The following is a 26923-nucleotide window of genomic DNA, read 5'->3' as shown; positions in this document are numbered from 1 at the left end:
CACGCCAGGGGACTGTCCAGTGTAGGAGCTCACCACTGAATCCACTGGCTTTCCTGGGCCTGACCCCTGCCTTCTTCTCTCACGTAGGTTCCATCAACCTGGACAACCTGCAGTCCCTGTCCTCCGACAATGCCACCATGGCCATGCAGCAGGCTATGATGGCCGCACACGACGACTCATTGGATGGGACAGAAGAAGAGGATGAGGATGAGATGGAGGAGGAGGAGGAAGAGGAGCTGGAGGAGGAGGCCGACGAGCTGCAGACAACGAATGTCAGCGACCTGGGCTTGGAACACAGTGACTCCCTGGAGTAGTCGGGCAGCCCAGATGGCACTGATCACCGAGCAGGAGAGGAGTGTCGTCAGGAGGGCTTCAGGGTGGGGGGGAAGGAGACACGGGCAGGCAGCACCGAGGAAGTTGGACCCTGGCTTCCCAAAATCAGTAGCTGGAGGAAATGCAGAGGAAACACCTGCTCCTTCCCAACCACCAAGCTTCAACCAGTACCCTGGCCCCACTTCCCTAGAGCTGCAGGGGACTCCGTTTGGCGGGGCCAGTCGAGCAGCCTAGACAGGAAGGCAGGAGTGAGATCTGGACTCACCAAATCCCTGAGGACAGATGGTACCCAGGCCCCCCAGCCCCCGCCACTGAAGGACTTGCGTTGTTTCCAAGCCCTGCGCTGTGAGGTGGATCAGTGCTGTCCACAGAGTGAGCCTTGCCAGGGAACAGAGTTAGTTAGGAGGAAAGGGAGGGACAAGGGGGGGCTGGGTTCCACCTCCAGAGGGTTGTGAGCTCCTCTGAGAGACATTCAAGGGCAGGAGGGAGCCTGAACATATAATCCATGGCTGGAGGAGGGGAACGGCCTGAGGCATCACATCCGGCAGACCAGAGTGGGACCTGGATTCCCTAGAGCCCCTCTCAGTCCTCCAAGGCCCTGTCTCTGGGCACAGGCAACCGTGGACTTGGGAGAGAGGGATGGGAGCCACCAGAGCCACCTTCTCTCTCTCCTGGAAATCAGTGGTAAGCTGGTGGGCTCATTTATAGGAGGTTAAGCAGAGTCCCCTCACCTGGGTTGGCTCCAGGACCCAAGGAGACGGCAGAACCTGGGCTAGGAGCCATATCAAGGTGACTTTGGGGACCACAGCTGTCCCCAGTGGTCACAGAACTCAGCTCCTGTAACAACAGGACAGCAGCGTCTTATCCCAGATGTTCCAGCCCTCGGATGGAGCTCCCAGACGTCCCACCCCCTCCAGGGGCCATCAGAGAGGGTGGAGACGGGTTAGCTTGGAATCTGTCCACCCTCCCCGTCCCTCACTGCTGTCCCCCTGCTCCCAGGCCAGCTCCACCAGCCTTCATCCTCTCGTCTTCACTCTATCCTTCAGAGAAGGCAGAAGAAACATTGGAAAGCAGCATCCAGCCCAGTGGGAAGCCAGGGGTTGGAGAAGGTGCTACATCCCTCTTCCCATCAATATCCAAAGTGTGGAGGAGGTGCCCCACCCCCCGCCTCACTGTTCTACACACCATCACTTACACAGCACTGGAGGAACTGGGGCTCCACCAGGAGGAGGAGTCTTCCCACCATCTGCCCAACACACACCCTCCCACCTCAACATCCGGTCCCCTGGGGTTGGCACCCCATCCTCCCGTTCCCTCCCACCCCTATGGCTGTGAATGACGGGACTGATCACACGTGTGTTTTCCATTGAATTTAATTTAATGGACTTGCAGCTTCATTTGTCAGTTGTGCGTTGGCCATCTCCGTCAGTGGCAGGATGTAAGCGGCTGCCTGGCTCAACTCGAGGGCCCCCCCGCAGGGCCCCCTAAGGAGGAGCAAAAGGATGGTGGCTTTCCTGAGGTCTCCCTGAAATGAATGTATTTCTTCCCCCAAAAGAGCTGATATTTAATGTTTTAATAGGGATTTTTGAGAAACAAATAACCTTATTTATAATCTGGGTGATCCAATCATTTTTTACTCCCTTTTGATGCCATAGGTAGGGGAAAGTCTAGCTTTTTTGGCGTGAGACTTTTGCAACGTGAAGTGGGATAAAATACATTTCCTGTTCTGGTTCATTTTTCTTGTTCACACACACACACCCTTCCACTTATCACTTTGGACAGGCATCCCACCCCAGCACAGGCACACCTGCACACACGTGCCCACACATCCTCCTCCCAGCCCCCTCCACCTGCCTAATGTTATGCAACCTCTTCTGATGTATCCACCAAACCAGTACTGAATGTGGCCGAGTTTTCAGTAAACCTTATTACCTACCATAATTCTGGCGCGCGATTCTCTTTTTCTATGATTAGGGGTTAGGGGGACCCTGGACCAGAGAAAATTTGGAGGCGTCAGCATACTCCTTGTTGACCTGAATACCCATGAAAGGACCAAGGAAGAGGGCTTTCTAGGTGTCCTCAGTTTACCTGTCTGGGGAGGAAGACGGCCAAGTTCGGTACACTCAGCGCAGACGTGTCTGCTCCGAGACAAAGAGATGGAGGAGGGAAGACAGGAGGAGGCTCTGCACTGCCCTCTCCTGGCAGGCTGCCCCCATAGCAGGGGAGCTCTTCCACCACACTCTACCCTCAAAGCCCCTGGCTTTTCCGACCTCCATGCAAGTTGGGGCCGCCACTGCCCCTCCCCCAGCCCTCGCATGCCCTATCCCTCAGGTGAAAGGTCCCGGGAATCAGGAAGGAGAGGCAGTCTTGACTGCCACATTGAATCCAGGAGCTGTGTCCAGAGGGTAGCCTGCCCTTTGAACCCCATAATTCAGCACTCTATTCCCCAGGGCGGGAAGAAATTTAGAGGCAGCTATCTCCCCAACTAAGTGAGAGGCAGTCTTTCGTGTTACTTTCAACCTAGAGGTTTCCTTATCTGGGCCCTGTACTGGGGTATCGGTTTAGAAGCAGGAGGAGGAGTTCCTTGTTCCCATTCAAAAAGGCTGCAGAGTTTACACTTACCCGTGGACACCCTCTGGCCAGGCTGAAGATGGGAAAGGGAGCGATTCCACAGGCAAAACGGGCCTCCATGCAGCGTGGATAGCGGTCCCCTGGGTCACCGCCCTCCCAGAGCCCAACCCCCAGTCACACCTGGAGATTCTGCAAACACAGCAGAGACGCCGCCTCTGGGCAGTGAAAAAAGTCTCAAGAGCCACAGGACGATGATACCTAGAACCTCACCTTCCAGAGCCAGGAAGACAGCTTTCAAAGCAGTGATTTCCAAGGAACACAGTCTTAAAAGATATGCTATCAAAAAAAAAAAAAATTCCACAGCCCAATTAGTCTAGGATGAACTGCATATTATATTTTGTTAGAGGAGTTTCATAATGTGCATTAGTACATTAAAGCCTCTGAGAAGTCCTGCAGGAAAGAAACCTGTCTGTTTAACATGTTCCCCAAATGTATTTATCTTTTCTTTCAAGTAATGTCTATTCAATTATACTAGTTACACACAAAACACATTTTAGGAAACACTACTCTCAGAAATTACAGTGGCCTACCCCAGCCTCTCCCACCCCTTCCTAAGTTTTTCTCTCAAGTTCTACCATCTTTTACACAATGCTTCTAACTAAAAAGTGGTTTCCTAAATCATTTGAGATGTGGGTGGTTGTGTTTTGAGACAGCAACCTCTGTCTGTGCATGACCCCAATCCTATCCAACCCATGGAGAAGATGTGCCACAATCCATGCGGAAGTAAGAGAGATGGGACAATGCGGGGTTGGGGGTGGGGGAGAGTTCCTTTACCCCCAAAATGGAGCTGTTGTATCAGGGCCCTGGGAAATGTTCAGACTAACTTTTAGCCCCAGCCCTGAGCCCATCAGGGATGACCTGATTGGAGATTCCTGCTCAGGGAAATTCATGACCAGAGCTCAACTTCCTCGACCATGGGACCTCTCTGCTGCCTTGTACATGACCAGATGAGGGCAGTGACTGTCACACTGCAGCCGGCACGGACTCATTCATTCATGTATTAATTGAGCGCCGACTCTGTCCCAGGCAATTCTAGATACTGAGGATATAACTGTGATCAACAAAGACATAGTTCTTGCTTTTAGGGAATTCACATTCTAGGGGAAGATTGAGACTGAAGTGAGCTCCTAACATCCCCATAATGGATGAGTTATGATCGCATCCTAGGACAATGACCTCAAACTTGATCATTCAGAGTTGTAAACAGGAGGCACTCAGGTCAAATTCAGCTCACGGCCATGTTTTGTTTGGACCATATATTGTTTTGTAAAATTTGGGGGCCAACATTTAAGTTAGAAGGTTGCACATAAAAATTCAGATTCCTGGTTTCTCTTCAAAAATCGGGCAATCAGGCAACTCGGGACCTATATTCCCACCCGGCTACAGCTGAATGTAGTTGAGTCACTGTGGCCCCCGATGATGTGGCCTCCAGGTTGTCGTGACAATGGCAACTCATGTGGTCCCCCAACCCGAAGGCTGAGGGTCATTTATTATTGGGCTGCCACTCCTTGGTTGGCTCGTTAACTAATTATGCTTCCTCCTCCCTTTTATTCTTTTCCTTTTTTGCCTTTCCCTCCAATATTTGAGTGTTTTTTTTAAAAAGGAAAATACATCTCTATACCCATTGCTCCAGCAAGAGTGATGGTGGCACATCACTGGTGGCGCATGGTTAAGAATCCGCCTGCCAATGCAGGGGACACGGGTTCGAGCCCTGGTCCGGGAAGATTCCACATGCCACAGAGCAACTAAGCCCGTGTGCCACAACTACTGAGCCCGTGCACCTAGAGCCAGTGCCCCGCAAGAGAAGCCACTGCAACGAGAAGCCCGTGCACCGCAACGAGGAGTAGCCCCCGCTCACCGCAGCTAGAGAGAGCCAGCACGCAGCAACGAAGACCTAATGCAGCCAAAAATAAATAAATAAAAGTAAATTTATAAAAATAAGACAATGGTTCCTTTAAAAAAAGGGGGGGGGCTCTGCCTTTGAAAAAGGGATCTGCCTTTGAAAAAATTGGGGAGAATATATTTGTGGAAGTGAAGAATCTCCCACCTTTAATTGCAAAGGTACCTGCGTCTGACATCCAGATACCTTCACTCATATGTTGCCTGCCTACCTGGCCTTCAGAGGCGATCACGAGCCTTGGGGCATAAAAACCACCAGGTTGCTTGTTATATATGATTAGGCCCCACGACTAGATTTTTCCCAGATTCTGATCAAGATGCTAAAGACTTTGAGAAACATCGCTCTCAGAAAATAGTTTTCAGTTGCCTTTTAGAAGTTCCTTATTTTACAGCTGCTCCCTTTAACTTCCCTTTGCTAAATACACTACAACTCCCTGAGCCAGTTAATCATTCAGTGAATATCCACAGGTGCCTACTATATGCCTGGCATCGTATGAGGGACAGAGGATAATTTAACTTTGCAGAGCATCCCAGACCAAAGGTCACGGAGGACTGGCAGAAAGAATGCCAACAGCATCATACTCCACGCATTTCTTTCTTCCTTTCTTTCTTTTTGGCTGTGCTGGGTCTTCGTTGCTGTGCGTGGGCTTTCTCTAGTTGTGGTGAGCGGGGGTTACTCTTCATTGTGGTGCGCAGGCTTCTCATTGCGGTGGCTTCTCTTGTTGCGGAGCACAGGCTCTAGGCATGCAGGCTTCAGTAGTTGCAGCACGTGGGCTCAGCAGTGTGGCTCGCGGGCTCTAGAGCGCGGGCTCAGCAGTTGTAGTTGTGGTGCATGGGCTTAGTTGCTCCGTGGCATGTGGGATCTTCCCGGACCAGGGATCGAACCCATTCCCCGTGCATTGGCAGGCGGATTCTTAACCACTGCGCCACCACGGAAGTCCTCCACGCATTTACTAAAGTAGCATCTTATTTCCATCCCACATACCAGGCAGATTTTATGATACCACTGTCAAGTATACCCTATACTTTTATATTTCTCAGCCTCTCTCTGGGCCAATCTCATTTAGCCCCTTTGCAAATTAAATGCATCTCATTAAACCAAAACCATTTAGGACAATGCCCTTCAGGTGTGTGCATCTAAGTACATCTTTCATTTTAAGACAAGTGTTTGATTTATTTTTCATCTCATTACACTCTTTAAAATTATGTGCATCTCATTACACTCAGTGCACTGAGACGACTTATTTCAGGTGTAGACATTACACCCAGTATTACCAGGCAAGAATTTTTTTTCATTTCATTACAAGCCTGACAATTTATGTACATCTCATTACAATCAGCCATTTAAGACAATTCCCTTCAGTTGTGTATATCTCATTATACCTTTTCATTTTCAGATTTTTTTTCATCTTATTACACCCAAGCATTATCCAGAGAACTCACTTCAGGTGTGCAGATCTCCCACCCACCTGCTATTTCGTGAATTTCTGGGTGGTTCTTCCCCCCACAGTACTGCAACATTTTATGATATCAGACTCATGTAAGGCCAGCTCTGCCCACCTGCGGGCCTCCCGTGACTCCTTTGCAGGGAGAGAAAGAGCACTGCCTTCCCCTGGATTTGACTGAGGCTCTGCCAATACTTCCCCTCACACACAGGGACCATCTAAATTCACTTCGTCACTTGCACAGCGAGGGGGTGAGAGGGGACGGTGATTAAGTTCCCCTTTGGTGGAGCTTCTATGAAACTCAGTCCCGCGGACGACGGTGCAGCGGATCCCCAGCTTCTCCTGGGGATGCTGCTCCGCCCTGAGGACGGCCCCAGCCCTGCTGGAGAAGCTGAGACCACATCACTGCCCAGGCCCCCAGCAGCTAGCCTGCTCCACATTTCCTGCTGCCCCTTTGCCTGCACGGCGCTGTGTATGCACGTGGGGCCACATTTTGGAAGGAGATGAAATAACCTAGCTCTCTTGTGACGAAATCCCCCGAGCGCCTCCATGCCCAAGGGCATCTTCGTCTCTCTCCCGACTCCCACCTCAGGAGTTCTCGGCAGGGGGCACCTCAGAATTGCTGAGCAGGCTTTCGGAGGTGCAGGCGCCCAAATTCCATTCTCAATCTGCTAGAGCAGACTCTCCAAGGGTGGGGCTGAGGTCGGTGCATTTTGAATAGCACCCCGGAGATGCTGAACCACTGCCTCACCCAAGCCTGATTGCAGAAAAAGCTCCGCGGTGAGTCGCTCTGAGCCGAAAGGGCCTTGTTGCCCTCCGTACCGCCCCCTCCACGGGTCTTTGCACACAAGGATCCCAGGCTAGTGTGAAAACACTGTTTCTCAGTCCTGGAAAGGGCACCAAGGGTCAGTAAACCCAACTTGCCCACTCCCTGTGGGAACCCCATCCACAGCGCATTGTAAATTGTCACCCACCTTTGCCGTCCACGTCCAGCCACGGGAGCCCGGGCCCCCCCCACCCCGCGTTGCAGAGATTCACCGGATCCCGCCAACCTCCGCCCCTCGAGCTGAGAGCTGCCCTCTGGCGGCGGGTGGAGGAAGCAGTGGTCTTCGAGGCTTAACTTCCTATGCGGGAGATCTGCAGTGCCTTTCTCCAACCTCTTGAATTTATCCTCGCGTCCCGACCTGATCGGATCACGTGCTAATCCTACAGCACGTGAGGCTTCTCTGAGTGCGTCTGGGGTGGTCCGTGTGCTTCCTCTTCTGTCATTCTACCTGTCTCCTTGCCAGTGAAAATAGAATCTTTTCTCAAGTGCAAAATAAATGTGACTTTTCACCGTCCCTCCTCCACCACCCACCTTGAATGAACCTGCTGAGAAATCAGAATATGACCCAGCTCTGCCTCTTGGCTTTGTCGCCTTGTGCAGGAGAGCCCAGAGGCCACTGGTCCTAGAATCAGATGGGCCACCACTAAGCAGGATTTAGGGAGCCTAAAGGGAGGTGGTGAGGCTGATTTGAGGGGAACAGGCCACACCCTATCTTGTTTTGGTTTTGTTTTCAGGTGTTCCTGGTGCCTTCTGGATTGAAAAAATGGTGAGGCTCAAGAGGCCATAGGGCCCAGTCCTTTCTCTATGTTCCTGGAAGTTTACCAGCAACAATAAAAGTCACAATTTATTAAGCACTTAGCATATATGCTAGATACTGTAAATGATTCAAAAAAACCCTGGGAGAATTACTGGCATTATGATTAATATTAATATCCCATTTCTAAAATAAGGAAACAGAGAAATTAAATAATTTTCTCAAAAATTATTTAGCGGGGCTTCCCTGGTGGCACAGTGGTTGAGAATCTGCCTGCCAATGCAGGAGACACGGGTTCGAGCCCTGGTCTGGGAAGATCCCACATGCCGCGGAGCAACTGGGCCCGTGAGCCACAACTACTGAGCCTGCGCGTCTGGAGCCTGTGCTCCGCAACAAGAGAGGCCGCGACAGTGAGAGGCCCGCGCACCGCGATGAAGAGTGGCCCCTGCTTGCCGCAACTAGACAAAGCCCTCGCACAGAAACGAAGACCCAACACAGCCATAAATTAATTAATTAATTAATTTAAAAAAATTATTTAGCGAATAGGTAGTAGAGCTGGGATGTGAACCCAAGCCTCAAACCTATGCTCCTTCTATGAGGTAATTTGCCTCCTGAGCTTTGGCTTGATCAGGGCTGGCCTTCAAGGTCAATGGAAGAGACTCCCCTCTTCCCTGAAATCCTCGGAGGTGCCTGCATCCCTGCCTCTGCCTTTGCTTTTCTCCTCTAAGTTTCCCAGATGAAACAGCCTTCAAAGACGTGCGATCCAAACCTTAGCTGCTTCTTCCGAAGCAGAGCATCTACCCAGTAGCCCACCAGCTCCCGCTGGAACCATTTACATTTGGGGGGGAGGGGCAGGACCTAAGTCCTTAAGAAATTGCTCTGCATACTTTTCTAGGAGCAACCATTTACATTTGGGGGGAGGGGCAGGACCTAAGTCCTTAAGAAATTGCTCTGCGTACTTTTCTAGGAGCAACCATTTACATTTGGGGGGGAGGGGCAGGACCTAAGTCCTTAAGAAATTGCTCTGCGTACTTTTCTAGGAGCAACCATTTACATTTGGGGGGGCGGGGCAGGACCTAAGTCCTTAAGCAATTGCTCTGCGTACTTTTCTAGGAGCAACCATTTACATTTGGGGGGGGAGGGGCAGGACCTAAGTCCTTAAGAAATTGCTCTGCGTACTTTTCTAGGAGCGGTGCTGTGGCAGGGGGTTGGGGAGATAGCGTTGGGGGAGAGGCCGCTGTTGACTGTCAACAGACGGGGACCAAGAAGGGGGCAACGGCAGGTCCATCGCGCCGTTGCTGATGGCGGCTCAGATGTGTCGTAGAGATGGATGCGAGCGGTCAGGAACTGCTGAGTCCGAGTAACCTGTCAGTGATGACAACAGCCGTCCGAGCCTCCCTCACTTCCAGCCTGTGTAGGTGATTCCTTTCCTCCTGTTCAGAGGGCGAGGCCAGGTTCTTGGGTTTTTTAGGCTCGACTGTTGACTGTAAAAGCAGGTTGAAAGATGGAAGGACAAAGAGAAGGGAGCTCATCTCTGGGAGAGAGAGCAGAGAATGGGGCCCAGACGAAGTGGGGGAGGCCACTGAGAGCAGAGGGCAGGCCCGGGGCCCCGGGCGTTGTCAGATCAGGAACACTTTAACGGGAAAAACAAAATGGTTCTGTTCAAGGAGGAGGAGAGGAGAGAAAAGTGGAAATACACCGGACTGGAATGCAGACACCTGGCCTTTCATTAACTCGCTTCTCCGGTTCTGTGATTCATTTTCCTGTTCTCTGACAGATGGGGAGTGGAAGAGAGAATGAAGAGGGGGACACAGGATAGAGGAAGGGGAGAGAGGGAGGGAGGGAGGGGAAGAGAGAGAGAGAGATAAAGAGGAACTAGATGTGCACGTGTCTCTGGGGTTTGTCAGACAAAGCTATTATCAAAATGCCAACCAGCTCCTGCCTGGCCAATTTGCATATTCCATGCTGTGCTCTTTGAAGCAGGATGAATATGCATGAGGGCTTGGGCAGGGGGTGGGGGGGTGGAGCTGCAAGGCTGTGGGCTAAGGTGGCCCATTGTTCTTTTAAAAGAAAGGCAGTAATATGAAGCCAAGCACCTTCCTGGTAAGCAGAGTGGCCTCTGCGTCCCCTCTCTCATGAAGGGATGAGAGCAAAGCTCAGGCTCAGACAGAAATCCTAAGGAGTCTCCTCTCATCCTCCCAAGGAAATAAATAATCAGACGCCATCAAGAACGTGAGTGTCTCTTCTCCAAGAGCTGCATCTAATTACTCTCCCCTCCACGCATACTAATCGCGGAGGCTGGCCCGGGTGTCACCTCTCCCGGCTCCCTCCCGATTCACGCTTCTGCTGAAGGAGGGCTGGGCCCCTGGTGTGCCCCCTGCTCCCGGCCTTTGGTGAGACCGGAAGCGCTCTCCGTGACGGGGCTGTTGGGGGAGTCCCTGGGACACAGCGATGCTCAAAGCCCATGGAACGGACTCATCACGTCCGTTAGGACTTGGTTCATCATTCATGCTAAAACACCCATTGGATTGCACCTCATGACTTTCCCATCTCCTCCCTGACCTCCAGCTGAAGGTAGCTATTGTCCAGATATGATTCCAGTGAGCCTGCAAAAGGTTTAGTTCATTTTAAAACTCCAATTTATCCCATAAAACTTAGTATCCCAACGTCCTTCCCTTTGGGTTTTCTTTCTTTTTTTTTTAATTAATTTATTTATTTATTTTTGTCTGCACTGGGTCTTTGTTGCAGTGCGCGGGCTTTTCTCTAGTTGCGGAGAGCGGGGGCTCTAGCCACACAGGCTTCAGTAGTTGCGGCTCACGGGCTCCGTAGTTGTGGCACACGGGCTTAGTTGCTCCGCGGCATGTGGGATCTTCCCGGACCAGGGCTTGAACCCGTGTCCCTTGCGTTGGCAGGTGGATTCTTAACCACTGTGCCACCAGGGAAGTCCCATTTTTCTTTTTTAATTAATTAATTGATTTATTTATTTTCCTTTGGGCTTTCTTTCTGAGATACCACATCTGTCTCCCGTCTTGAAGCAGAGATACAAGGAAAGGGAATATGGGGACATAGGATAGTTTGTTTCAATTCTACACAACCAAAGGCTGGCATCGGGCCCTACAGTGGCATTTCCTCACCAAGACTGGATCAGATTAAGCTTCGCAAACCCACATGGAGGTTTTTAATGGATGGGGACGCACCTCGGTAAAGGAGCCTGCTGGCCGGACTAAGTCCTACCTGCCCAGGAGGGTGCCCTGCAGGCCTTGGCTCCCCGCTGGCCCTGGCGGAGTGCCTGGCTCAAGCCCCTGGGTCGACTTGAGCTTTGCCATCGGGACTGACTGGAGTTTGAAGTATCCATCCGCCCTGGGACTCTTCCTGGACGTTACAACAGTCCTGAGGGATGAGTAGCAGAGGGGCGGGGGAAGACAGTGAGGTCACCTGTTAATCACACCATCCTTGCTTTCTGAGGGTTCAGTCTCCAAGAGTCAGCGTTCCAGCTTTTTACTGAAAGCTTAGTAAAGTGTCTCCAAACGTAACACAAACACCAATTGCCTGGAAATCTCTTTAAAATGCAGCTTCCAACGGTGGGGCGGGGGGTTCCTGGGTGCTGGGCCTGAGTTTTGCGTTTCTAACAAGTTTCTACGCGTTGTCACTGCTGCTGGTCTGAGCCCCTCATGCTGAGTAGCAAGGACAGAGGAAAGGGCGAGGCAAAACCACGAGACACTGACTTACTATCCCCCTCAGCTCCTGATGTGGACAACAGGAGAGAAACTGCAGCCGCCGCTCCCACCCCACCCCCTTCCTGCTAGACTCACCTCCTCCGGCGTCTCCTTGACACCTGAGGTTTATTTTTAACTGCCAGCAGCTTTGATTAGCTTGTCTCTGCTGCTTCAGACACCTGCTGGCAGGATAAATTGGGGGAAAGGAGTGGCTGACCCAGATCTGACAAATCCAAGGCAGGAAGGAAGGCTCTTGGGAATTCACTGCTCCCCCTGCATAGCTGGCCAAGTGTGAATCGTGCTAAGGACCTCACCCTGCCAGTGGCCCTTTGCCCCTTGGCCGTGGCACCAAAGCATGCAGAGCTGCAGGTGCCCCTTTTTGTCAAAGCTCTGGTACTTAGGTCCACATGCTGACCCCTGAGGATTTGCACGGGTACCTTGTGGTGTTTCCACCTTCCTATAGCGGCCGGGGCTCTGTCCACACAGAAGTCCTGTTCTGTGTAGATGCCCGAGTTCGAGCTGCAGGCACTGGGGTAGTCTCCCCCCCTCACCCCCAGGGAAGACTGCTACTGCTCTGCGGCACCGCGCCTAGAAAAGCAGAGGCCCAGGAAGTGAGAGACAGGGCAACAAGGATGCCTTCTATTGTCACCTGTGTCGATCTGTGACCTTCTGCGGAGCTGCCAGTGTGGCGAAGCACGGCTTTCCGTGTGGCACACAAACACCAGACTCCTAAGAGGGGGTGGAGATCTAACTGGATAAGAGGCCGAGGTGCCAGTCTGACTCCACCACTTTGAGCATCTCTGCTTCTTGGTCTCCCCATCCTTCTATCAGGACAATGCTACTACCTACGTAGGGCTGCTGAGATGCGAGATGATTTGCAGAGGCGATAAAGCTAGTGGCAGGTGCATAGCAAGTACTTGATACAAGTTTCGTTTTAAGACAGGACTGTGGGAATCTGCAGAGTCAATATCATTCAAGCCAGAAGATGGAAGCCAAAACAGTTCAGGTCGTGGTGAAATCGAGCCCCCTCCGGATACGAGGACAGCTTTCACCTGCTGGCCCAAAGAAGCTGGCAACTGCCTGCCACCAATGCCGGGGACAGCACGTGGGAGTCGAGGGCTGCAGGGAGGGCAAGGAGGGCACACACGGCCAGAGGATACCAGGGGTCGGTGGGAGCAGTCAGGAAAGCAGCCGGGACCCCCACGCTGGGAGAACCCAGCGGAGCTGATGCCCTCCGGCACCCGGGCCTCCGGGAGTCAACCCGGTCATCCCAACAGGAGGCACCACAGCTGCCCAGCCGCTGCCCCCTGAGCTTCACTTGCCATGCGCTAACCTCACAATCTCCTCTCTAACCAGTAGCTCCTCCAACTCAGCGTGCGGCTCCCTGTAAAGCTGTCAAGCAGCTAGATCTTAGGCGTCTGCAGATGGCCTCCTCCTTCCGTCTGTACGACCGCAGCCCCGCCACAGGACATGGCATGCCCCCGTCCCCACTGGCCCGGCCCTAAACACCGCGTTGGCTGTCATGGGCCCCGAGCATCATGTGGTTGCAGGTACACATCCTTCCTCTGGAGGTTTGTACCAGAGGGCCGCGGGACACCACACGCCAAAGCACATGAAAAATATTAATTAAATGAAGGTTTATTTCAAAATTAGTCTTAGGGTGGAAGCTGTTTTTGAGGGCTGGAGCCAGACTGCACCATGAGTGGCGACAGCGTCTACCTCCCTCCGACACAGGCAGAGAAGAGGTGACGTCACCAGCCCTGCCCCTCGGTCATGCATCCAATGGTTACTAGGACTAGAAGCCAACAGCAAAGGACCCCGCGCATTTGCTCATGTTTAATCCAGGTTAAGCTATACACGTTTAAATACACGGCGGAGGCTACGTGGTGTCATGCAGTCCCTGCGGTGGGATGACTCTTGCTCAGTGACCTCCGCAGCAAGGCTGCTCCCAAGGGCAAGGTTAGGTGGGACAGAGCACTGCAAAGAGAAGAGGAGAGAAGGGATGTCAAAGCAAGTGTGCGGCCAGACCTGCCAGCCCAGGGTGGCCGTGGCCGAGAGTGGTCACGCCAGCCTCTCGCCAGCGTCCTGAGCAGAGAACTGCCCCCTTAGAGCCTGGGAAGGATGGTGATCACGTGTCTTCCTTCCAGAAGGAGGAAGAGCCAGGGATAGGAGGTTGTTCAGTGTAATGATTCACTGTGTGGTCTCTGCTGCCCGTCTGCTTGGGTTCAAATCCTGGGTCTGGCTGTTACTAATTCTACGACCTTCGGGAAATAACTTCTACCTGTGCTTGTTTCTTCATGTATACAGTAGGCTGTGCCTCTGCCTACCCCACAGGGTTGCTCAGAGGCAAATAGAAAGTGCTCAGTAAATGTTAACTAGTTTTATAAATTCACTGACATTTCAGTGGATCGTGAGGGGTAAAGTCTAGCTCTCGGGCTCCCAGACTTAAAGAACCCATTTCTACACACCTCCTTTGAGAAATGGGATGCTCTTTTAAAACCTTTAAGAGTCAGAAGTTCTTCCCAATGTTTAGCCTAAATTCATCCTGCAGAAATTTAAGATTAATCTTTCTGAGCCTTATGGAAACAATACAGCTCAGAGGTTCTAAACTGAGGTCCACAAGCCTTTGGAAGCTGCGCCCAAGGTTGTGCCTGTGGAGCAAAACCTAATGAAAAAAAGAATCTGGACAATGAATGACCATTGATGGAGAGTGTTACAGAGTCAATGTTTGTGTCCCCCCAAGAATTCATGTTGAAACCCTAACCCCCAGCGCAGCTGTCTTTGGAGATGGAGCCTCTAAGGAGGGAGGGTTAAATGAAGTCATATGGGTGGGGCTCTGATCTGCCGGGATTAGTGTCCTTGTAAGAAGAAGCACCAGAGCGCTCTGGCACTCTCCTCATACACACAGAAGAAAGGCCGTGTGAGAACATAGCGAGAAGGTAGCTGTTTACAAGCCAAGAAGAGAGTCCTCACTAGAAACCCACTTTACTGGCCCCTTGATCCTGGACTTCTACCCTCCAGAACTGTGAGAAAATAAATTTCTGTTGTTTAAGCCACCTGGTGGTCTTCTGTTTTAGCAGCCTGAGCAGACTAATACAGATATTAATATCCTCCAAAGAAAGACAACCAGGTAATAGGTGTCTCTTAATGGAAGTTTACAACCATTGATAACCTAAAACTTATCAAAAATTTTGTGGACAATTGTACACTGAGTTCTCTGGCCCTGCCTGGTCTGGCCTGGTGTGGACGATCTGAATGTGATCAGTCCTCTAGCTCTACTGGGCAACAGGAAATACAAAAGGTTGAAGAACATATTAAATGAAACCGTGAGGACTCAACTACCGAGCAAAAGCTCGGAATGAGGAAATGCTATGGGGCAAATAACCTGGTTTCTCTAAGAAATAAAATTCAAAGAATGAGAGAGAGGAGGGAAAGGGGAACCTATATATATTAAAAGAGATTTAAGAGATACATTAGGCAATTGTAATGTATGAACATTCTTTGGATCCTGATTCAAACAAATAACCTGAAAAAATTTTATAGGAAAATCAGGGAAACCTGAACCCTGGTTGGGTAATCAAAGATACTTTTTTTTTTTTTTTTTGGCCATGTCATGCAGCATGCGGGATCTGAGTTCGACCAGGGATCGAACCTGAGCCCCCTGCAGTGGAAGTGTGGAATCTTAACCACTGGACAGCCAGGGAAGTCCCTCAAAGATACTTTTACATTTTTTATTTTTCTAGTTGTGATCATGATATCGTGGTTATGTTTTAGGAATGTACACCGAAATATTCATGGATGAAAAATATATATAATGGTTGGTATTTGTTTCAAAATAACATGGAAGAGAGAAGTGATATAAATGAAAACTAGATTGGCCAGGAGTTAATAATTGTTAAAGCTGGATGTTAAGTACATGGCAGTTCATCATACCGTTCACTCTACTTTTATATATATTAAAAACTTCCGTAATATAAGATGAAACAAAAAAGTTATGAAAGGATGTAGCTAATCATGACTCTAGTTTGCTGCCTTTCAAGTAGCTGAAACTGTTAAAGGTATCCTCTGGCTTTGTTTTTGCCAACTAAACAGCCCAAGCCGCAGCGAACTTTCACAATAAAGTCTTTTGTTGGTTTGGCCGCTTTTTGTGTGGAGTCACTCTGGTGACTCGGGGGTGATGGAATCTCCTCCTCAGGCCTCCTAGCAACATCCAAAGGCGAGGGCCTCCTCACAATTGTCCACTGAGTTCCCTGGCCCTGGCCGATCTGGCCTGGCGTGGATGCCCTGGGAGGGCTGCAGTGTGGGTTCCACGTGTCCAGCAGGAGTCCTGGGGGAGGGGGCCCTAGAGGATGCTTCTGCTCCCAGAGGCCTGGGCCGCTCTTACCTTTTAAAATGTAGTCCGTCAGCAAAGTGGGCACCTTCTCATTATCCTCCTTCATGGCAAAGAGAACTGGGGAAGGAGAGAGAAAGGACCTAAGATGCATCAGGGCACAGAGCTCACCTCTGGGGCCAGACAACCCACCAACCCAAAGTGAGCGAGAGAGGAGTCAAGGAAACAAGACATTCATTGAGTACTGAGCAAAGTCTAGAAGCCTCTGGCAAGAGTCAGCATTCAACCTGCTGGGCCGGGGAGGGGGCTGGTGGGAAATCCATCAAAAGAGTCAGGGTGGCCCTATGGATGAGGTGACTTCTCTTTTATCCTTTATTTTTTGTGTGTGTGCTCATCTATAATTTCCACATCACTTCCTAAGTATGTATCTTTAATGATCATAAAAATAAACAAAGCAACTTAAAAAAGGAATCAGCTTTCAGATGCAATCCAAATGTTAAGAATAATAGCTGTCACATCACCGAACCACCGATAAATCTGTCTTTAAAGACATTCTATTCATATAAACAGATATTATTAGCAAAGTCCTCACCTCCAGTTTATTAACAGCAAATGAATTTAATTTCACAAATATTTGCTACGCTATGCCCAGTACAGCACTAGAATTTGTGGAAATGCAAGAGTATTAATGACCCTCAAGGAGCTTACAGACTTCTTGTTGAAACAGGATGTGACCTACACATGAAGCAAACAATAGGGAAGTGAATAAAGCCTAAAGGCTTTTTATAAAAGTTTTTAAAACAGATTTTTCTGTTATTAAACTAGGAAGCATCTTCTCATATTCATGATTCATGTTGTAGAAGTCAGCTTTGTAGAAAATCATTCAAGAAAATACCTGGACCTTGCTTATACTATCAAAAAGTGAGGGCAGGGGTGGGTTATCCAACAATAGAGTTATTCATCAATAGATGCCTTAAGTAAACTGTGGTGTATATGGTATATATGCAGTCTCATACAGCTTCATGAGAAATGAGAGCGATCTGTATATACAAGACATACTTATGAATGAAGAAAGAAGGCTGCAGAACTTTATGTATTAATTTTAAATGAGTAAATAATAAATGCTAATATTCATAGAAAAATCTGGAAGAATGTGCATGAAACCGTAAAAAGCAGATACCTCGGGGTGTGAGATACCCCGGGGGATGTTCCCTTCTACGTGATATCTCTACAGTGTCCAGCTTTTTTCCATGAACATGTATTACTTTTGGCAAGTGGAAAAACCGCTAAAGATCAGCTGGCCCTGATGGCTGGGGTCAGGAGGCAACCATTACAATGGAGGGACCCCCCAGTCCATTCCTAGGTCCTGTTTTCCATTGATTACCTTGCCTAGTTGCAAGTCAGGGTCATGGAACTTGACTCCAAAGCTCAGGAGTGGGTGAGGAACAGAGCCTGATGGTGGCATGAGTCCGTGGCCAACTCCAGAAAAAGACTGGACCTCAGGCCATCCAGGCAATGGTTTCTTTTATTTCTTCCGTATTTTTAGACATGGATTCATTTCAGTGTAATAGGCTGAAAATACTTTGCAACTGAGCATGAGCAGACTAAATGCTGCCCACCAAGAAGATAGGCGTAAAAATACAATAATTGCACTCAGTCAATATGTGACTAAGGTGGTCTCCAAAATCCGAAATTTATATAAATTGCCAAGTCCCCAGAGCCAGTCTTTGGCCTACATCCTTGTCTCAGGAGTCGGGGAAAGAGGATTTGTGATTCACAAACCCATACAAGGATGTGCCCAAAAAGAGAGCTTCCATAACCTACAGGAGAATTGGTATTCAGGAAAGCAGGCAGTTTTTTTTTTAAAGGGATAAAGTATTGCAATGTCGTATGTCCATGTGACAGAAGAGAGAGCCATAAAAAGGATGTTAACCAAATGTTAACTGATGTGACTGAAATCATGATATGAAATTTTATAGCCAGTATAATCCCAACCATATGGAAAAGGCATAAAATACTATGGCTGAAAAACACCATACAGTAACCACAGTGGAGGGGACAGGAAGTTACTTATTTTCTTTTGTTCACATTTCTATGTTTCCAAAGTATTCTAAATGATGGATATTCTCTAGCCCTAATTTTTAGAATGAACTTGAAATGTGTAAACAAACCCAGTGTTTCTTAATTAAAATGAAAGGATTTCACACTGAATTCCTGAATAGGTATCTGTAATAAATTTATAGCTCTTCCTTTTTTTAAAAAGAGCACGTTAGAAAAAAAAAATAAAGAGCACGATAGAGTACTCTACATATATCAACCTTCATAATTTGTCCAAATTATTTTCCAAATGCTTACTCCTTGTGAAAATACAAACACCTATAAATGTCAGCTCGTTTCTATCTGCTTCCGTTAAAAAAAAAAATCTTTGTGCATATGTATGCAAATAAAGGCGCTCCAAATGAGTTTAGAGGAACCCGATGCACTTTGAATTTAAAATTCCAGACTCTCAAGACCGCAGTATCTATTGATGTAGGCAAGATTTCCATTTACCAGAACCTCCTGCTTTAGTTCTCCAAAATGATAAAAATGAAACCGTTTGGGCACCTTTAGCACTGGGCCCAGGAGGTATCTATCTTCCTCAGCCAAACAGTTGAAGCTCCTCTTCCCATTCCCTAGGGTGTCAAATAGCCCTGCAGTGGTCCATTCCCGCCGAGGCAGCAGCGCAGCAACGCCCGGTTAGTGTGTCACTCAATGCAGTGCACGGTTGCCAGGGAGATGGACGGTCTCGTGATTCACTGAGCCCGTCCCCACATCTCAGCCTAGGATTTTTCTCTTCCTAAAAGAATCAAGCTGACACTGATGGCTGACACCACGTGCCCCCCCGGCCCTTTGGGGGTTGTAGTGTTTGATGTCTATAAAGAGATTTTGCCTACAAAAGGCTCTTTATCACAGGCTGTTTTCTCCCATAGCTCAGAATGTTTCTTAATATTACTTGACACTAGAGTCAGAGTGGAAGAGAGGAAGCAGTCACTGCCTGGAAGGAAAACCAGACTCTATTCTCTCTCATCAGCCTTACCCCACCCAAGAAACCTGGCTTCTCATTAAATACAGCCAGTCCCTTAGAAGGAGCTCCCTGCTTTGGGGACACAAGGCAACCTCAAGCTGCAGAAGAGAGAAAGGGCAAGGCAGAGTGCACAGCCTTGAGACCTGTGGATGAACCACAGAAAGCCCCTGCACACCACTACCGCCCCGCCACCGCTCCAGCCTCTTCCACCAGCTCCTTTTCTCTGGCAAGTCTCTTCCCTTACAGGAACCGGGAAAAGACGAGGCAGCTCTGGGTATCGCTGCAGAACTCTTTAATTGTACCCCGTGCCGGAGACGTGGTGCAACGTTGTGGAGCACATTATGACCCATAGAAACTGCTCTGGGGACACCTCCGGACTGAGATACCACGGGTGCAACTCACAGGGTGGGAGGGAGAGAAATGGGCCCCCGGTCCCGCTGCGAATGGGAGGAACTCACTGTTTGTCAGCATCTGGAGATCTTCCACCGACGGGGGCGAGGCCTTCTTCTCGTAAGGGATGACGGTGTTCAGGTACTAGAAGACAAGCAGGGTGTGCAGCAAGTGAGACAGAAGCCCGGCCCCCGGGGGCTGAGATACGGTTGACAGCTTGCGTGGGGATTGGGCTTTTCTCTAAAACACACGCTCCGTCAAATTTGACGTTCTCGACAACACCCATGATGACGTGCGCACCATCGTTTCAGGATTTTTTTCCCATTTTTGGAAAATGTCTCTTTAAAAGTAAGACTTTACCATATTAGCCGGGGAAAATGTCCCTCCACTCCAACGAATATATTCTTCTGACACTAGAAACTTTTTGATTATTTAGGAATCCTGGTGAGCTTTTTCTCCTCCAGGCTGAAAGCAGACAGCATTCTAAGGGGCGGAGGCGGGGGTGATATTTTCTTATCTTCTGCAGTGCAACTTGAGAATGAATAGTTTCTCTTCTGTCAAGATGACTGGTGAGAAAACCTCAACTCCGCCCTGGGCCTGGGATGTCGGGTTTGCTCCCTCTGCTGGAGAGGAGGTGCCCCTACAACAAAATCATCTTCGGGTCCAGTGGGATATCAGAGAATACCGGCCAGAGAGACCTGGAAGGTTCGGAGGGAGCCTGGGGTCGTGAGTGAGAAGAGCTCTAGACCAGGGGGCCTGTGTTTCAGGCGTGGCCCTGCCACTAGCAGCATGGCCTTGGGGAAACGCCTAATCGCTCTGGGCCTTAGTTCTCACTGCTGTGAACTCAGGGGACTGAGTTAGATGTTCCTGAAATCTCTCCCCAGGCCGTAGCTCCAGAATTCTAACACTTAGGATTCAGCTTCAAATATGTCTAAAACATACACAGTTTTTGTGCACAATCTCAAAGGTGTCTCTTGACAAACTGGCCTTCTCTGTTAGACTATGCATTGCATGAGGGCAGGACCAGGGCTTACCCATCTCTGTACTGCCCTAAGCAACAGAGCCTAGCACACGGCAGGCACCTGAGAGCCAGAAATGCAAGCCACTTCTCAGGTGAGAAGTGATTGACTAAACGGAGCTAGACAGGGGACCCCGCAGCACGGGTTACAGTCAACAGGGCAGCTGAAGTGAAGAGGCAGTCTTGGTGGGATTGGCTCACCTGGTGGCCCAGCGTGGCAGAGGTAATGAAGCTCTTGGATGGGATCTTTCATGAAGTGGATTCGCCTTTAATGCATTTGGTTCTGAAAACAACTGAACTCATAGGCCTACAGGTAGTGTTGAGTTTTAAGTTTTATCCAGGCCCTCTAATATTAAAGCTCAAACAACTTTGCCTTTAAAAAGACACTTTCTGTTCCTCCTTAGAATGGAAGAAATTGTCAGGACATTTCCCCCTGCAACCTGCCCCAGTGCGGGGATAATTCTAGTGACTCACCATCCCCTGCTCTGTTGGAGAGATCAAGTTGCAAGAATCTGGGAAGGAAGCTGGGAGCAGGGAGATGGGTTGTACCTGCTTGTCAGCTCCTGAGGGGCCAAAAGTCTGGCGGATGCCGCTCTGCAGGATGTTGGAGATGCCTTCCATGCTGAAGCGCTGGGGAGGGGGGGAGAACGAGACTCAGAAGGGCAAGTGCTTCCTGCTCGTATTCATCGCCCCGGGGACGCCTGTGTCCTCCCTAAGCTACCTGGACCCGTCAGCTTCCATACTGTCCCAGATCCGGGCCCCAATTCTGCGACTAGAAAGCAAAGGTAAGACCTGGGCTAAGAGACAGGCCAAAATTTCAGCCTGAGCTTTGCAAGAAGAAATAGCAGAGTCTCAAAGACTCTTATCTGAGTAAGTGCCTCGGGCGACGAGACCCCCCCCCCCACCCTGCATTCCTTGGTTTCCTCATTTCAGCCTCCATTGTGTAAACAGAAAACTAAAGCAGCAGAGGGAAACTTCGATGGATGAGGATGAAAATGTCTCAGGGAAGAAAACAAAATGCCCAGCCATTGGGAAGGGCAGGTGTAAAATGACTGTCCTCATCTGGAAACCTTTTTCCAAAATGCATATGCCCGGGCCCAATTCAGTAGGTCTGCGAGAGAGCCCAGGAAAGGGTATTTTGTAAAAGCTCCTTAGATGATTCTGCTGAGCTTCCCTGATGGAGAACCACTGGTGAGAAGAATCTGGTCAATATAACAAGGCGTCATAATGTGCCATCCTGAAACACCCTATGGACATCCTAAAGAGATGAGTCAGGACCATAAGCTGTGCTGGTAGCAGGCTTGTCCCAGGGCACAACACCTTTCAATCCTAAATGCCTTCACCCCACTTTTTAAGATCTAGCTTAAGAGAGCACACGCCATAGTGACTTATTTTCCAGTGTTACATCCTGTCTCCTCCAGTTAGACGGGGTGTCCTCTAGGGGAGCAGGGGACACGGGTGGGCTCTTCTCCCTCTCGTGGCTCTGCTGTCTGCCAGGGCGTCCCACTCATTGTCACGGCTTAGGACAGGTCTGTCTGGGGCCACGGCAGGGCTGGTCCCGGGACCTGCAACGGAGAGCTCGGAGGCGTGGGAGCACTTGGTCCTCGGGCCGGGCTGTCCTCTTACCTTGAGAGGCATGTGGCTTCCCTTCTCTATCCGGCCGCTCTGCAAGCTCAGCCCTTTCTCTTTCCGCCTCTTCTTCATCAGCTCTCGCTGCTCCTTCTGTTTGTTCTGCACCTCGATGAGCACCGTGATGAAGGAGTTCTTCACTTCCTTCTCGAACTCCAGCTCGTCCCGGCGGGCCAGCTGCTGCACCAGCTCCTCTGAAAAGTCTCGGATGGCGCCCTCCACCTGGTCCAGCAGCTCTGTCAGCTCAGACCCAGACATGTGCCTCAGTCCTGCAGGGGAAGACCATCCTGCGGGGTCACTGCATCAAGCCCAGCCCGCTGGAGAGGCTCCCGGGGCCCTGGCCGCCTGACAGGTCTGGAGGAGACCACCCCCCCCCCCCCGCCTCCCTGCCCCAGACAGTTCCTCAAAGGGCCACGACAGACCTTCACAGTTTAGGGGCGTGCCGGCAGGGAGAGCCAGTTATCGACTGCGGGAGAGAACGTCATCTCGGGGAAACAAAGGAGGGAGGAAAAACAGCCCCCAAGGACTGTGGACTCTGTCCACAAAAACGTGTGTGGGCAGACGTGTGGTTTTTGATCCCTTGTTCCATCTCCCTATTTTTCCTCTGTCTCTGTAATATTCCTCATGTGAAATGGGTCAAGAATCGGGGGGAAAAAACATGACGAAGGGGTTTGGCATCTGTGCTGAGGAGCAATAGAGAGGTGGTGTTTATTCCCCAAACCTGATCAAGACACAGCCGACAGCAAAATAAGCAGCGCGATCTGAGGCCCTCTTTACACCTACTGTCCTGTGTCGCAGCACACGTGCCCCAAAATACGTGAAACATGTAAAGATGGGCAACATGTACAGAAAAATGAAGTCTGGCTTGTTGGTACCGAGTTGTCTGCTACTGTCAGAGAAAAGGAAAGGGAACCTGGGAAGATAGGACACAGATCACTTTGTTTTAAGTTCTTGTCCCCTAAGACTTCTTCACCTAAAGTAGATTCGGGAGCATATTTTTGAATGCGCCCCTTTCTAGTGGCATCTTTTGTTTCTACATCAGAATCCATTTTCCTTTCCCTTTCCGCTCCCGCTGTGTCGGGGTATTGCTGACTTAGTTCAACCTTCCCCTCTAATTTCGCTCTTTGGAGCTGTCCTCCTCCTTCTGTTTTTGCCATTTCACTCTGCATTTCAGCCGTTTTCCCGAGTCTTTTGCTGAGCAGTTCTATGTGTGGGACCTTTGTGTGGCGGAGAATGGCCTGATTGGAGCGGCTGTGAATGCAGCACCAGGGCCAAATCCACTCCATCCCTCCCAGCGGATTCCTTCTGCTGCCATCGCCCTGCCTCTGCTCTTCAGAGCCACAGGGTTTTACTTAGAGGGTGCAGTTCCTCAGATCATGCCTCTATTTTCACCACAATTCTAGTACATGCTTGGACCTTTATACCCTGACCAGTCCGCCTTCCCTCTCCGTCATTTATAAGTCCCATCACCCCCATTCGGATCCACTCGCAGGGAACGTGTACCCTCCGGCCGCCTGGTTACCACTAACCCTGCAGATGGATGAATTTTATACTCAGTTTTGCCACTGCTGTTACATCTTTTAATTTCACGCTTCATCCACCTCTCTCTTTGCAGGATCATGATTACCACAAACCTGTGTCAGAGAGTTAATACGATACACAGATTAAGAGTGTGGACTCTGCAGTTAACCTGCCTAGTTTCCAATTTTGACTCCACCCCTTAAGACTTGAATGTGGCACAGGGGCAAATATGCATTAAGAATAAGAGGCTTAACAAACACGTGAAAGGATGCTCAACATCACTAATCATTAGAGAAATGCAAATCAAAACTACAATGAGGTATCACCTCACACCAGTCAGAATGGCCATGATCAAAAAATCTACAAACAATAAATGCTGGAGAGGGTGTGGAGAAAAGGGAACCCTCTTGCACGGTTGGTGGGAATGTAAATTGATACAGCCACTATGGAGAACAGTATGGAGGCTCCTTAAAAAACTAGAACTACCATAGGACCCAGCAATCCCACTACTGGGCATATACCCTGGGAAAACCATAATTCAAAAGGAGTCATGTACCACAATGTTCACTGCAGCTCTATTTACAATAGCCAGAACATGGAAGCAACCTAAGTGTCCATTGACAGATGACTGGATAAAGAAGATGTGGCACATATATGCAATGGAATATTACTCAGCCATAAAAAGAAACGAAATTGAGTTATTTGCAGTGAGGTGGATGGAACCAAAGTCTGTCATACGAGTGAAGTAAGTCAGAAAGAGAAAAACAAATACCGTATGCTAACACATATATATGGAATCTAAAAATAAAATAAAATAAAATAAGGTTCTGAAGAACCTAGGGGCAGGACAGGAATAAAGACGCAGATGTAGAGAATGGACTTGAGGACACGGGGAGGGGGAAGGGTAAGCTGGGACGAAGTGAGAGAGTGGCATGGACATATATACACTACCAAATGTAAAATAGATAGCTAGTGGGAAGCAGCTGCATAGCATAGGGAGATCAGCTCGATGCTTTGTGACCACCTAGAGGGGTTGGATGGGAAGGGTGGGAGGGAGACACAAGAGGGAAGAGATATGGGGATATGTGTATACGTATAGCTGATTCACTTTGTTATAAAGCAGAAACTAACACACCGTTGTAAAGCAATTATACTCCAATAAAGATGTTAAAAAAATAAAATAAAATAAGAGGCTTGATTCTCCCTGTTGAAAATAAGGGAAGAGACTTCCCCTCTTCCTCACCTCCTTTTTTCTTTCAGAATCTCTCTCTCTGTCCTTTTCAAATGTATGTGCATCATTTTAATGGCTAAATAAGCCACTGGCCAGTCTCAGGACTCAGATGTGTTTCCTCAAGGACCTGGGAGCCACTGCTTTGAAAAGTCATCCCCAAGAAAGAAAACAGGGGCCTAACTTGTCACCTGACTCTAAATTGCAAAATTGTAATGGGTTGTGTCCAGTTAGCTGTAGACACGGGTGAGATTTCTTTCCAGTTTTGCAATCCCTTTAGTGGGTTGACTGTGACATGCATCAATTCAATAATGAAATTGTTTTCATTTTCTCAGAAAGAAAACCTCTACTTCTGTGGAGAGGTTTTCTGGGTGGGGAGGAGATTTTATTTCTTAAGTATATTTCCGTGACAGTGGCCTCGAAACAAGTCACTTACCCTCTTGGAAACTCAGTTAGCTCAATCCTAATGGGGTTGGCACGGGCGTGAAATGAGATTATGCACAGAAAGTTTTAGAACAGCGCCTGGTCCTCCAAAACTCTCCAAAAATACGAGCTATTATTATCATTACCATTTGTAGGTTTTTTCATTGATTTCATGGTAGCATCATTGTGAATAGTGGGTTCAGATTTCCTCTACTTGTTCTCCTTTAGTCTTGTTCTTTGGTTCGTTTTACCATTGTTTTCATTTAAAAAAAATTTTTTATGGGATTATAGTTGATTTACAATGTTGTGTTAGTTTCAGGTGTACAGCAAAGTGAATCAGTTATACATATACGTATATCCACTCTTTTTTTTTTTTTTTTAGATTTTCCCATATAGGCCATTACAGAGTATTGAGTAGAGTTCCTTGTGCTGTACAGCAGGTCATTTTACCATTTTAATCTTGCTTCCTCCCCCAGCAATGCTAACTTCTCTCCTGATGTCCAGTAAGAAAGGTATTGCCAACTCCCTAGATCCGAGGTTCTGTTAGTGGCGTGTGAAGCATGTGCCCTGCCTGGCAGAGCTGAGTTTGTCCTCCGTGAGCCCGCCCCCAGGACTCTCACCTTCGTAGGACCAGTTGTTGTTGAAGGTCTGGGTCAAGGCCTGCATCTCCTGCAGGAGGACCAAGTCCGCCTGGGAGGCGGTTTCTCCCCCATCCTCCTCTTCTAGAACCTCCCCTTCCTCCTCAGGGTCTGGGGAGTTCTGCATCATTTCCTCAATCTCCTCAATCACCTGGAGAAGGTACACAAGACAGTGCTCACTCTTCTCTGCTGCAGGGACATCCCAGCTTGAATTCTGATCAGGGAAGGATGTTCCTAACTTGCTGTCTGTAAAATTCCTAAAGCAATATTGTTACTTAATAAATATTGAGTAATAATAAAACTAGATCTGACCAAAGGCTTACAAACACTCTTCCTTTGATGTAAAGTCCTCTTTAATGTCAAACCTCTTCCAAGAACACCATTTAGATGAGTGCTTTATTAGAAATAAACTGCTCTTTCAGGAAATGAAGCAGAGCTTCCTGGAAGGGAACATTTACTTCAATTTGCTGAGCACTTTCTTTCTAAGTGGGAAGACATTTTATCTACCCAACTCAAACACAAAATCCAGTCCATTCATTGTGATGATGCTTAAGACGGGAAAAAAACAAAGTGTTCCTAGGATGACTCAAATTGGGGAGTTGCTTTATTACATAGAGGAAAACAGCTCTTCCTCCAGAATTCAGCTGGACAGGAACTAAAGCTGCCAAACAAAAGTGGAAATAAAGGTAATGACATAATAAAAGGACAGGTAGGGTCTGGAGAGCAGAAAATCGATCAGAAACCCAGCTGTAATCTAGACTCTTGTAGGGGACAGCTCCTAGAAGGGAGAGTAAAATTAGATAACTGCCAAGAGGAATAAGGCTGAACTACTTTGTACATTAATTGTTTACACATAAAGAAAATGGAATAAGCAAAGACCACTTCTGAAAGGAGCCATCCATGAGTCTGGTCAGAACAGTGCATCTATATATTTGTCTGTTCTCGATGCTGTGATGGGCTCCATCTCCAAGGCCAACTGGTCTTTAAAGTGGGTTCCTTTATGTTAGGCTGGATCACAGATAAAGGCACTGAGGTCCCCTCCTTTGGAATAATTTCTATTTTATTCCCAAGCTTTCCC

General features: G+C 48.9%; 2 protein-coding genes across 8 annotated transcripts in view; one reads left to right on the top strand and one right to left on the bottom strand.

Annotated features, from left to right (window-relative positions):
- Window positions 1-2274, top strand: part of PKNOX2 (PBX/knotted 1 homeobox 2) — a 258706-nt gene extending 256432 nt beyond the window's left edge. For all 4 annotated transcript variants that reach the window (XM_059930120.1, XM_059930121.1, XM_059930118.1 and 1 more), the window contains one exon: window positions 88-2274. In XM_059930120.1, the coding sequence (XP_059786103.1) occupies window positions 88-314 (227 nt within the window). In that variant the 3' untranslated portion in view covers window positions 315-2274. The remainder of the gene's footprint in view (window positions 1-87) is intronic.
- Window positions 2275-13224: 10950 nt separating this feature from the next.
- The window catches only part of FEZ1 (fasciculation and elongation protein zeta 1), a 39296-nt gene continuing 25597 nt past the window's right edge, over window positions 13225-26923 (bottom strand). For all 4 annotated transcript variants that reach the window (XM_059929247.1, XM_059929246.1, XM_059929249.1 and 1 more), the window contains exons 5-10: window positions 25828-25996; window positions 22033-22304; window positions 20956-21036; window positions 19457-19532; window positions 15989-16054; window positions 13225-13581 (exon numbers count right to left, since the gene is read on the bottom strand). In XM_059929247.1, coding sequence (XP_059785230.1) covers window positions 13565-13581; window positions 15989-16054; window positions 19457-19532; window positions 20956-21036; window positions 22033-22304; window positions 25828-25996 — 681 coding nt within the window. In that variant the 3' untranslated portion in view covers window positions 13225-13564. The remainder of the gene's footprint in view (window positions 13582-15988; window positions 16055-19456; window positions 19533-20955; window positions 21037-22032; window positions 22305-25827; window positions 25997-26923) is intronic.

The sequence above is a fragment of the Balaenoptera ricei genome, chromosome 8 (assembly GCF_028023285.1).
Source record: "Balaenoptera ricei isolate mBalRic1 chromosome 8, mBalRic1.hap2, whole genome shotgun sequence".
Lineage (NCBI taxonomy): Eukaryota > Metazoa > Chordata > Mammalia > Artiodactyla > Balaenopteridae > Balaenoptera > Balaenoptera ricei.
Note: the sequence above shows the minus strand (reverse complement) of the source record. Positions and strands in the feature narration are given on the sequence as shown.